At 37.8% G+C, this 13,073-nt stretch overlaps 1 protein-coding gene across 3 annotated transcripts; it reads right to left on the reverse strand.

Moving 5' to 3' along the window:
• Positions 1 to 229: 229 nt before the first annotated feature.
• On the reverse strand, positions 230 to 3,730 carry LOC103714860 (F-box only protein 13-like). Of its 3 annotated transcripts, none has more exons than XM_039134332.3 (2): positions 3,468 to 3,730; positions 230 to 2,155 (listed from the first exon to the last, which is right to left on the reverse strand). In XM_039134332.3, exon 2 carries the CDS (start codon positions 2,129 to 2,131, stop codon positions 893 to 895), a length of 1,239 nt encoding a protein of 412 aa, XP_038990260.3. In that variant the 5' UTR covers positions 2,132 to 2,155; positions 3,468 to 3,730; the 3' UTR covers positions 230 to 892. The 3 variants fall into 3 exon arrangements, with proteins under 3 accessions (XP_038990260.3, XP_038990261.3, XP_088567924.2); XM_039134333.3 differs by having other exon boundaries at positions 3,358 to 3,610; XM_088711798.2 differs by lacking the exon at positions 3,468 to 3,730 and adding an exon at positions 2,390 to 2,495 and having other exon boundaries at positions 733 to 2,155.
• Between the last annotated feature and the right edge of the window lie 9,343 nt (positions 3,731 to 13,073).

A 13,073-nucleotide genomic window follows, 5' to 3' on the forward strand; every position in this document is an offset into this window, starting at 1 on the left:
TTACAATTAATATTGATTTTAATTCACTGCTACTTCCATCCTTTTCTTTTCTTCTTTTCCAAGACGATGAGACTTTCTTTTGCCATCAAACAGGATGCAACTGCTGTCCCAATCATGCTGGCATACACAATATGCCATGCTCGCACAACTAATTAATGAATACTATACAAGTTTCAAAGATCAAATGCACAAATTTGTGAAACCCAACTCCATTATTTAGAACAAATAATTTTACAGAAAAAACAAATTCCAAAAAATCATTTATAAAAATTCTGATTATAAGTTGCACAATTTTTGAACTATTACGTTAGCATGGCAAGGATCAAGAACATTTCCATCCAGAAAAGCATCTGTCATATAAAAAAAAAAAAAAAAGAAAAAAGAGCGGCATAGAGCAGAAGCAACTTCTGGTCAAAAACCCTCAAATATTTTTTGTCCACCTAATAATTTCCGCACTGCAGGTTCTCCAGCAACCAGCACAATGCGCCTGCCATCACAATCCGCAGCCGCTTTTCAGTTTTCAGTGCCAATTGAGACATCTCTTTCTCAAGTAATTCCCGCACTGCCAGGAGGAATGACAGAGGAAATCCCCACATTGATCCTACTTACGACTTTAAACTGTACCTGCCAATGCCTTGGTGGAAAACCCTGCTGCCTTCCAAAGCAAGTGCTCCCTTTTCCTCCTTGGAAAAAAAAAGGCATTAAAGAGATTCTACTAGCACGAACACTCCCTTGGAAATGAAAGATCGATTCCTACTCAAACACAGAAACATACATACACAATGGATGATTCTTTTTTTTTTCCTTCTTTTTTTCCCTTGTACAACAACAAATGAGAGCTTGTAATAATATCTCAAACTATAACTCTAAGATGCAAACAGTCAGACAAGCTTCATGAGACACTCAGACAGACAGAAGCCTCCAACCTTGGCTCAAATGAGAAGGCAGACATGAACTCCTTGGCCTTGCCATTGACACAGCACTTGGGCAGCTCTTTCCACTCGTCGGCCACCACATTACACAAGACGTAGCTGCTGCAGTCACCGTTGATGCATATGAAGATCATATCCCCGCTGCCGATGCAGTTTATGTCGACCTTCTTGCCGTAGAATTCGTGCGACATCGATGGCGGCATTGCTGCAACCTGCCGCCAGGAGCGGTCGAACTTCCAGACTCTCAAGCTTGCGGTCTCCAGGAACTCCGACAGAACGACAACCAGCATCTCCCCGTTGCACTCGACCACGTCGATGGAGTACTCGGAAAAGATTGGCAGCAATCTTGGGTGCTCAGAGAAGGTCTTCCGAGCAAGATTGCAGGTCACAACAGTCCCTGATTGGCTAAGGAAATAGACCACCTCTTCTCCATTTTCCACAGTCAGAACTGATGAGTATTGCTTAGATGGGCTCCTCTGCATGTCGGTGGCCACGACATCTCCAGCTTTGCTGAGAAAATACACCGTCTCGTCGCCGGTCATGCTAGATTCCGAGGAATTCTCAGATTTCTGAACCAGCGGAAGTTCATGCTGCCACCTGTTTGTGGCGGAGTCGAAGACCCTGAAAGAGAGGCCTGAGAATTCGCCCGAGACGAGTACAATTCTATAGGAAGCTGGATCTTTTGGAGAGGAGTACATGGTGATAGCATGGAGGGTTTGGCTGTCGCTGGCCTGGCCCGCCGGAGGGAGCTGGCGGCAGGCACCGGTGACCGGATTGCACACAATTAGGTCGCCGGACTCGGTGCGGTAGCAGACCAAACCACCGGATGATGCAACGGGGATGGGCTTGCAACCATGTCTTTGTTGGAGGTAAGCTGGATGGTTGAGAATTTTCCAGTTAGCTTCGGCGGGGTCGAAAACAATAGACCGGTCTAGGTCCTGATCGACCATGAGAAACCATGGGTCTCTGAAGGGTATCTGGGAGCAGGCAAGCTGAAATGATGCAGAGGTTGCAACAGAGTTCCATCTTTTACACACCGAACGAAGGCGAAAGAAGCTCGAGGGAGGAAGCCAGGAAAGGACCCTCTCGAGCAGGTCTTGATTCAGCTCATCTAAGGAGAAGCCACAGCCAAAATAAGCATCATCTGGAGCCTTTCTCTTCTTGCTTTTCCCTGAAAAAGGACTCATGTTTTGCTCCATCTTTTAGAAGTTGTGGTGAAAGATCTGCAGAGGAAGAAGAGGGAGCCAGTGATCTGTTAGTCTCGAGGACAAAATTAAGATCGAGAGATCAGCAAAAAATATTAAATTGATATGATAACTAGATTTGGAACAAGAGAACATCTGTTCTGCAGTGAATTAAATCCAAATTCCAAACCAAACTGGAAAATTCAATAAAAATCCAGTAGCTGCTGCGAATTTACTATTCACAGCAGAACGCATAAATCCACAAATACCCACAAAGAAGCCAGAGTAGCATTAGGTTAAATCCCCGGGAGATAAAGTCTAAACTGTCGAGGCTAAGAAACACCACTTGGACATCCACAAAGAAGGAACATATGATGAGAGCTTTAAAATATTCCTGACCTATAGTTTCAGCAAATAGCGAAACAAATACCAGAAAAGCAGACATTTTTCCTTCAACTTCTTATGACTTTTACGGAGAAACCTCAAAGAATATCAAAGTTAATAAAAAAAAAAAACCATGCTTTTCAAACTCTAGCCTTGTCCTCTTTGCACAGAAATCTCAACATGACAATCTAAATCAGAGAAAATATCATCAAAATCCAATTTTGACATTAAGCTCCAAAAATTTTGGAGAATAAAACATAGGTCACCAAGACCATCCAAAATCACATCTTTAAGCAATAAACCTAAACATATTACCATATGCTTGACATACGAAACTGAGATAAATCATCAAACAATGCTGAAGTGCCGAACATACTTTCTTATAGAAACCTTCTCTATTGGAAAAAAGAAAAAAAAAACTATCAACATTCCAGATCCTTCAAGGAACCCATGAGACCATCCAAAAGACCTTCTCATTATAAAAACCCCAATTCCCATCAGCCAGAAACACCATTCTCACAGTGTAAGAGGAGCAAAAGTTACAGCTCTAATACCAAGTAGCAAAAGCACAACTAAAGACCCATTCTGCCAAACTCTCCCAGATCATTCTCTAAGCTTTAAAAAAAAAAAAAAAAAATCCCAGAGCCCATTACCCAAAAACAAGCACTTCTCCACTTAAAAATGCCCATGAGTAGCCGAACAAGCGTCAAAGAAAAGGATGGAGAAAAAAAAAATCCTTTTTCTAGACATATAGAAGGGAGGGTCAAAAATCACATCCTTCTCATCTCCAGCCCATTTTAACCTCCTACAAACCAAAAATCCAACCAAAAACCAAGTTCTGAACCACCACAACTCACCACCCAGAAGCCAGCAGTCACACCAAAAACACTTCTTTGGATCAAAAGAACAAGTGTTTGCACACAGCGAACAGAGGAAACGAGCAATGGAGAAGGACCCAAGTATGCACCTTGTGTGATAGGCGTCCAGAGGCACACGGGAAGCGATAAAGAGAAGCGAACTAAGCTGTCCTCCCCCTTTTGTAATGGCGAGAGAGAGAGAGAGAGAGAGAGGGAGGAAACTTCGTGAGGAGCTCTTTTTGTTTGCGTTGACAGTGAGGAATGCGGACGGGGGGGAAGAAAAGCTAAATAGAAGAGCCGAAATCCAAGGCTACTACTCAGCGGAGAGAGAAACAGTAGAGAGAGAGAGAGGGGTCGGTTCAGGCCTTAGGAGGGAGAAAAAGGTAGAGAGAGAGAGAGAGAGAGAGAGAGAGAGAGTCTGCTTAGGCCTTGGGGCCCGGGCAGAGAAGTGCATGTGACTGGCCGCTGACACTGACCAGCCATGGGAATACAAAAATAAATTAATCTTTCTCTTTCAAAAATAATAGTTTTCTATTTGTTTATTCTTTTGTTCTTTTCATAAGTTTTTTATAGTTTTAAGTTTGCAATATAATATTTTTTCTATGCTACGCTTGTCTGGTGTGGAAGCTTGGGGTTCACATATTTTTATCACATAAGAATTGGGATGGTATGTTAAACTAACAATGTTTTAATATGGTTTATTTTCTTCATAACATGATGATGCCATTGTAAAATTTATTTTGTACATTATTATCTCTCATGCTTTCACACTAATGGTATAATTTTTTTTTTATTTTTTTTGGTATAATGGCGGCTCACACACGGTGAGAATGAGTGTAGTCAACGAAATCACAAAGATAAGATAATACCTTCAGAATAGTGGGCCGCGAAAAAAGCCACCCAATTAGTTGTGCTATTCGTCTGTAAATGTATGACATTTTTTTTTTTTTTTAACACATGTTTGATTGAAGGATTTAAAAAAAATAATAATAACTCCAAAAAGTAATTCTTTGAAAGGAAAATGAACAAAGAGGAGCGTAAGCTTAAAATTCTTATGAAAACAGAATGCCCATCAGAGATATTAAACATTTCATTATATGTAATAATTATGAGCAAGGAGAGGCAAGAAACACAAAAAGAAAATAGGCACCACCACCATCAGACAATATAAGATCTCCAATTATTCCCTGAACTCTAATAAATAAACAGGTTGGTAATTGTTCAACAGGATTTTATCTGAATCATGGATTATTTAATAGTTTAGTGCCAAGATCAATTATTGAAAAATAATTGTCAAAGAAAGTATTTATTTATCATGAACATCCACCAAATTTATTTTATTTTTATAGACTTAAAACACTTGCTCTTCTCCATGCGCGCAGCACTTGTGAACACCAACTTCCTTGCAAATGCTTATGGCCACTGCACTCTTTTCCCCGCACTTTGAAATGGTTGCATCTTTGTACACAGTTGACTAGAGGCATTGTCACACTTTAAGATGCTTAAATTGTGCTTCAACTTTAATTAATCCTTCCTTAAAGCTTATGTTAATTGGAGATTGCGGGAAGAAAAAAGAATCATCAAGGCAAATCATGCAAAAACTACTGCAGATTGACCTCTATCACCAGGAATCACATCACAACTTCCTATGTGAATAACTAAACAAAAAAAAGACAAGAAAACAATTCAATTGATCGCATGTTTTAATCCTCCTTATCATTCCCTATAGTAGAAGCAGAATCTGGTTCGAAAGGATAATAGCGACGGAAAGAAAGGCTCCAACAGGCCTGTTACTCACTAACTCACATATTTAGTTAATAATTTATTTATAGTAGAGTTCCATGGGGATCTTATGAGTAGTAACATTTAAATTATTATATTAATGGAGAATGTGAGATTTTTTCTTCCTTACTATTCCATTGGTTTTCAAACTCAAACAGAAACAAAACGGTATAGATAGTCTTAAATAACAATTTAATTGCTCGTCTCATTTCTTTTTCGAACAATGCAACCAAATTCTCTTGGACTTATCCATGAAGGATCATTGCAATCAAGGTTCATTGGCTGGGAGTTATTAAGATATGGAGCACAGTCGGTCTATTTTCTTTTTACATGTATCAGTCAATTAACTTCAAAAGCAATTGGAAAAGATTGCCGTTGCATTCTTAAGTCTTCTCCACCTATGCCATTGCTGCTGGATTTCTGCATCTATAAACCATATAAGCATATTTTGCAACATCCACTAAGTTTGTACAACTCAACTGAAACATAGGGGAGAACATAAGTTATGCTTTGTTTTTATCCATTTCTTATTGGAAAATAATTTAGCCTACTTGATGTCATTCACATAGGCATCCTCATGCAATTCGACTAGGATGCATAATAGAATATTATTTAATCATCCGAAATGATCTTAGTTCCAAGACATCTCTTGCTTTCTACATACATAGGCGCATATTGGCAACTATATTTATAACTTCACAACTAAAGGTAAAAGTATTATTTTTAAAACAACAAACAAGTAAAGGTTGCATGTAAAAAAAATCAAAAGACAAGAAAACAAGCCAAGGGAGAGAGGGAGGAAGATGGAAACAGAAAAAGAAAAGGAGAGGCTGCACCATTGTCTGATGCACAAACACACGCACAGAGAGGCACGTATCGAAAGGGTGGGGAGTATGGGAGAATTGTGGCTGACCTTTGTAAAGCAAAAGCCAGCAACATGATACAAAACAAATACAATGCCCTCTTACTGTCTCTGTGTTCTCCTCGTTGGGAGAATCTCTCAGCTCTCTTTCTCTCTCTCGTGGGGGTTGTCGCATCGTAGCTTTCGCTTTAGCACAAGTCAAAATGGTTCATGGGGCAGGACAGGAGAGGGTGATAAAACCCAGGAGGAAGGGAAGAGGAAGGGGAGTGGGGACATGGGGAGAATAGAAAAATGACGATAAAAAATATTGTTGGTGGGGGGAAAAAAAAAAGCCGTTAATTCCGATGTCTTTTTTGTGGGTGTCGTTGAAACGTTGTCTCAAACACAAACCATCCCTTCCCTCGCAGAGATCTCGATGCCACATCCTCTCTGTCAGCTCCTGCCGAGCGCTTTAGTGAATTTTCAACACCTCTATCATGCTGGACTTGGGATTAAATCTCCTCCAATCAGCCTCGGAGGGCTACCTGGAGACTGACGCTGGGCCCCATTTTTTTTTTTTGTATAGTTTATAAGATTTGTACATGACAAAGTGTTCTATAGCATCATTATACCATCCATCCAATTACTCGTTTGGAGTGAAAATTGAGTTTGCATTGTCTGCATACCATGCATAACATATTTCAAGATCCAGTGATTCCATCCGTATTTAGTTCCACTGATTTGATTATTTATGTAAAGTTAAAAAATTTAAGTAATACTTTTTAACCGGTCATTTTGGATGAAGTTTTGAATTGTTACAACTGATATCAGGACGAACTCAATCCATAGTTTATGTATACTAAAAAACACTACAGCACAGATTAATAGAGGCTGATCACGAATTTATTGTAGTGCATGTGATTAGATTTAAATAGATTTGAATCCTTAGCCTGACGAAAATGTCAGGATTTAAACAGAAGAGTATGTGAAAATCCGTGCTGACGTGTGTTTAGTCCCACATCGATTATTCGCTAAGAAGATTTGGATACTTATACTGAAAAACCTAAATAATACTTTTTAGCTAGCTATTTTGGATGAAGCCCTAAATTGTTATAATAATATATTTAGATTGCATGTAATATGAATTATTTAATCCTCATGAATTATACTAATCTTTTAATGAATTGCACCAATCACCTCCTGCCATGTTGGACAGAAAGATGGTAATGCTCAATAACATTTATCCTTTATATGTTATTTTGTTTAGCCGATGAGTCCGACAGGCAATTTTAGGCTACAAAAGTGATTAAAGCCTTTTCCAAGTGCTTGCATAGCTTGTGGGCCGCCACAATAGGGTGGGCGCATGGTGATTGGTTCAATTGTTAGGAATCAAACCGTGGATACATTGAGGACCATGCATTTTTATGGATTGCCCCCATCATATGTGGTCCATCGCCACCATCACAAGGGCCGATCACCGAGAGGTCATCTAGCGGAGACCATAGAAGATTCAAGCTCCTTCCTCGACACTCAAAAACTCTCCAAATCTAACTAAGATGAGATTTTCTCGAGTTTCTAATACAACCACCATGAATCATTTCCACTAAGTTGGCCAGCCCCTTCTTTCGACATCGATTTGCAAGCATGTTTTATTACTTTTTTTCCCCTAAACTACATACCTTATCATCCCTCAACAACGCTATCCTCTGCATGTTTGCATGGTAATTCATACGATGAGTCTACGTTTGTTGCTAATGCTTCTTCCTAACTCATCTTATTGCCTGTCTTTGGTACATACTTATCCATGAGCAAGGACGAGCAGGATTTCAATGTAGGAAGCACTAGTACACTTAATGCATTACTTTTGAATCTAAATGTAGGTTTCTTCATATCTTCTTATTGGTTGTTCCCTCTGTTTATCTTTATATTATCCAGTTTAAAATCTATATTTGTTATTTCTCCTAATGTTTTATCTTATGTTAAAGGAGGGAAGGGGGTACGTAATTAAGGACTCCATTACAAAGATTTGGTAAAAGAATTAATACTGGGGTTTGTCTCTCCAATAGTTTTATGACTATATTATATTACTAAGATTAGACTTATGAATAATAAAATGTTAACCATGAGACGTTAACATCAAAGTTTGAAAATATTAGCAAGACGCATGCAAAGAACACACATAGTCAAAACATCCTAAATTATAACCAAAGTTTCTTCCAAACAATAGTTCATAAAAGTATAAACTATTATTTGTTAATCTTTCCCCGGCCGTATTGTAATATACCTCCCCTTCATCTTTTCAGTATTTTCAACATAGTCCAAACATACTCTTACTTTTTTCAAATTATAAACTCTATTTTGTTGGCTGAGATTCAGTCTTCAATCCATAAAAAAATATAAGCATTTTTAGGAAAACTGAGTTGTAACAAAGAACCATTGCATTCATACCAGAATAAAGAACAATGTAGTGTTATAATTCAAGTTATTATTCATTTGGCTTTTCTCTGTGTATGATGCACAATAATGGGCATCAATTATTGAAATAACGAGCTAAAGGTTTGAGGCAGCTGAGAAATTATTTGTGAACAATGACATTATTGAAACCATGACCCTCTGCTAAAAGTCAAGAAACAAGTTGAGTTTAGCAAAGGAGAGAGAGGTCCATACTTGATTTGTTCGCTCTACCTTGCACCCATAACCATACAGTGAGGAAGGCTGCAAACAGAGTCCAACAATGGATGAATTTACCTTAAAAAAGAATGGATTCAGTCCCTAAACAAGCAGAAGCCAAACTAGGATCAATAAGAGCATAATATATCCAATTTCCATTTTATATTTTTAAAAAATATTTAAATAGCTAGGCTATATTAATTCCACTTACAATGATAAAATCTTTATGCAGGATCACTAATGATTTATGCAGGATTAATAAGAGCATAACATGTCTGAATTATATTTATATTTTTGAAAAAAATCTTAAATAGCTAGGATAATTGTTTTCCACACAATTAGAATAATAAAATCAATATGTGGGATCAACAGCCTTTCTTCTATGATACATGTCCTAAAATTCCAGTAGATAGATGGTCATGGACTCAAGGTCCACAAAGAAAGCAGCACTAGTTTATCATGGATAGCATACAATATAGTTAGCAATATGTTCATGAGATAAGTTGAAATTAATATTGTATTAATAAATATATAAGAAAAATCTCCAAACCTCAACTTTGTGTCATGGGGCTAGAAGCTTGTGGTATCAGAAAAAGAATTGAATGCAACTAATAATTATTTTTATAGTATACAAATAGGATATACATTTCCAAGGACCATATCTTGCACTTCATTCATCAATCAATCAATCAGGGTGGAGGTATAGCAAGATATCTTTCTTTTTAAATCAAAGGTCAATAGCAACATCATTAAGATCACTCTGATATACCTAAAAAAAAACAGAAAAAAAAAAGAAAATCAAATCACTCTGGTAGACTTGAAAAGGGAGGTTGCTTGTAACACAAGCATGTATGACTCGACATAACCGCAGCTTCCTAGTCACTTTCCCAACATGCAAATAAAGACACAGGCGAAAGTGACCAAAGAGAGCCCAAGTTCAGATGCCCTAAAGCCTACTTAGCGAGAGCAGGGTTCAGCTTTATGCTGCAAAACGGGAGCACATGAACCCTTTTCCAATCTAATTCCATAGGGGTTTAGGAAGACCCCACAGTCTCGGTCGAGTATATTTTCTCGGGCCCAACGTAGCTCCTTGCGAGCAAGCAATTAGCTTTTCTTTTCCCTTCTCTGGGTTGGCGAGAGTGTGACGCTCGCAGGCAATTTTGGGCTATGGAATAGGGTAGCCCTTCCTACATCCTTTACAAAGAATATATATATATATATATAGAGAGAGAGAGAGGTATCTTAATAAGAATATTATTTTCAATCAAATTTTGAGTTTATTGTGATTATTTTTTTTGGCTTGAATTGATGTGTGATGATGAAAAGGGTCATATCGAACTCATAACCACAAAATGATTTCCATGGAGAGCGGTTCTTGCGCTCATAGGGGTGTTATTCTTTCCCACTCTTATGACATGGACCCATTTTGGTAGCAGGTAGATCTCGATAGATGTGGACAGGAGAGTCAAACACCGGGACCAAGCACCCGAGTGTAAACTAACGCTGGTGGAGGCACGAAGGATTGGTGCTCGTTTCAATGGTAGCATCATATTTCTAAACCCGAACAAAGCGGTACTAATTACAAGCTCTCTGAATATCTTAGCGCACATTTGTTTAGTCTCATATTAATTATTTATAAAAATATTTTAGATACTTATATAAAATTAAAAAATTTAAATAATATTTTCTGATTAATTTTTTTAGATGAAATTCTAAATTATTATAAATAGTATCAAAGCGAATTCGATCCATAACTTATGTGAAATAAGAGACACTGCAACACGGATTTATTAAGGCTGACCATGGGCTGATTGTGGTGCTTGTGATTTGATTTGAATTCTTAACATGACAAGAACATCAGAGCTTAAATGAAGAGTACGTGAGAATTCGTGCGGGCGTTTGTTTAGTTTCAATCGATTATGCATTAGAAAAATCTTAAGTATTTATATAGAATTAAAAAATCCAAATAATATATTTTGGCTAGCTACGCAAACAACAAGAGATCATTGGCAAGCTAAATTGCTTCTAGTAATCAGCTTGAGGTTGGAGCCATTTGTGTTAGAAAAGTGGTTTCCTTTTACCCACAGGGAATCGGCCTCAGTGAAGGCCAACTAATGAAGTCCCTTGGTTTCTTAGGCAAGTCCTTAGTCTAACTTGGACTTGGACTAAGGGAAGAAAGCAAAACAATGAGTTAACGTGGGTGTGAACTAATGAAGTCCTTTGGTTTCTTAGGCAAGTCCTTGGTCTGACTTGGACTTGGACCAAGGGAAGAAAGCAGAACAATGAATTAACGTGGGCGTCTGGCTGTGAGCACATAAAGAGAGAAAAAAAATAAAAAGAAAAACACTGAAGAAGAGAAATAGAACATAGCAAGGATAAGTAGAAGAGAGAGAGAAGGATTTTTTTTCCCCATGATTTATCACCAGTATAAACATCTCGGTGGTCGCTCGATGGTATACTTTTTTCATGAAATGTTTATGGACATGGCCTTCACTTGTACTAGTCTTTCTTGTATTAATCTCTGGACTATTATCTCTCCATGAATACTTGTAAGAAGCACTGCACTTTGAATATTATAATAGATCTCTTGCTCACCTGATGAGTGTAGTCAGGTTTGGGTACTGAAACAATGTTAAATTTTTATATTTTATGCCTGCTTGGTATTTATTATTTTTTGTTATCTTATTTAGTGGGTCTTGGGATTGTACCAACTTGTACTCATAGATCAATGTGATTAGGTTGACCGGCTAATCTAATCTTATAAGGCTATTGGTACCATTTTAGAAAGTGGCCCACCCAAAGGAGGGTTGATCGGGTCACTAGTTCCCAATCAAGTGGTTGGCTAGTAGCTACTATTAATATATGTGACCATTCCTACCAGCTAGTGCAAATTACACTCAACCTTGTCTCAACTAACTAATAGAAAAAGAATTGTTCAACCCTGCTTATAATATATATATATATATATATATATATTAGAGAGAGAGAGGTCAAGTCTAGGGTGAGCAGCATAAACTACATTTTTCTCAAGATATTTCACATCCCAACATAATATTTCAAATAATAAGGCTTTGCTAATAGTCCTTGCAAAAAAAAAAAAAGAAAAAAAAAAAGAGAAGTGGTAGATGGAAAAAAAAAAGTATAAGTAAAGAAGCAATTTTTTTTTGCACTCCATAGGATGGTCAGGTGTCCAATCACTATTTAGTTAGAAAATTACTACTCGCTACCTCTCATTGAACTTTATTTCCTCTTTTTCTATTATCTTTGGAAGTTTTTGTTAAGATCCTATCATTGGATATATTTAACTCCCAATATGTACTAAAGAATTATCCTAAGAATATTAAATATCATGCCCTCGAGAAAACTTTATGCAAATCACAACAAAGAAACAAATATATTTACATTGCACAAACTTAGCAAGTAAATTTGGATGTTCATGGGGTAAAACAACAGGGGGAAAGATAAAACGTCTTAAACACTTAACCTAAGCATATATAAAACGCCCTTGGCTCCAATTAATCATCCAAAGGAAGAAAAAGATAAAGTGCAATGAGGTAACTCGTACACGGTGTATTACACGTGAGAGGAGCAGGAGATGGCTCCTCCTTGGCTTTCACAAAGGTGCACTCTTTTTATCTTGGGGAAGGAGAAAGGTTCTCTTAGCCTAACATGTATCATGGGACACAATCACGTCCAAAGGCAAGCATTAACAATAATAATGATCATTGCACAGGCTTAATTCCCTACGTGCTGATGAGGGGGGGGGGAAGAGCTAAAGAGGTAACATTCTTCCACTTTTTAGACCTTTTTTTGGCCCCCTAAGGCTTGGGGGTCAGCTTTGCACGCGCACAGCAGACCCTCCTTTGGCAATCCAAATCTTTGGACCTCTAATAATTTAGGCTTCGTTACCATAGGATTTTCTCTTTGAGGGATGTTATTTTAATTTGTGGTCCTCCATGTTGGTTTGCTTGTGGTCCTATATATTAGGTGGCACATTGATGATGCCCTGAAATTGTCAAAAATGTCATTATTTAGGACCATGTTCTAAACTTCATGATGAAGGTTAGAAAAACTAGGGGCAAGAAAAATTACGACGCCAAGCTGCAAATTTGGACGTTCGAACAATCTAAATGAGATCGGTGCAACCATCGTGGTTTGGGTGCGTATAATCAAATCTCTATGCCCCATTGCATGTATAAAATTCTAGGTATGGATCTTGATAAGATGTTGTCGAATTTTTGAATTATTGTGCGTATGATCATGGTTGAAGTGTTGGTTATCTGTCACACTAGTTATGTAACGCCTTGAACAAAAGGTATTTGAGGCCTACTTTTTTTTTTCTGCTCTCTCTCTCTCTCTCTAAGTTGCATGTCTGGTCTTGGAACCTCCATTATTTATTTCCACTGTAGCAACATCATCTGAG

The sequence above is a fragment of the Phoenix dactylifera genome, chromosome 15 (genome assembly GCF_051530095.1).
Source record: "Phoenix dactylifera cultivar Ajwa chromosome 15, Ajwa_hap1_PhDact_Kaust_v1.1, whole genome shotgun sequence".
In the NCBI taxonomy this organism is placed as follows: Eukaryota; Viridiplantae; Streptophyta; class Magnoliopsida; order Arecales; family Arecaceae; genus Phoenix; species Phoenix dactylifera.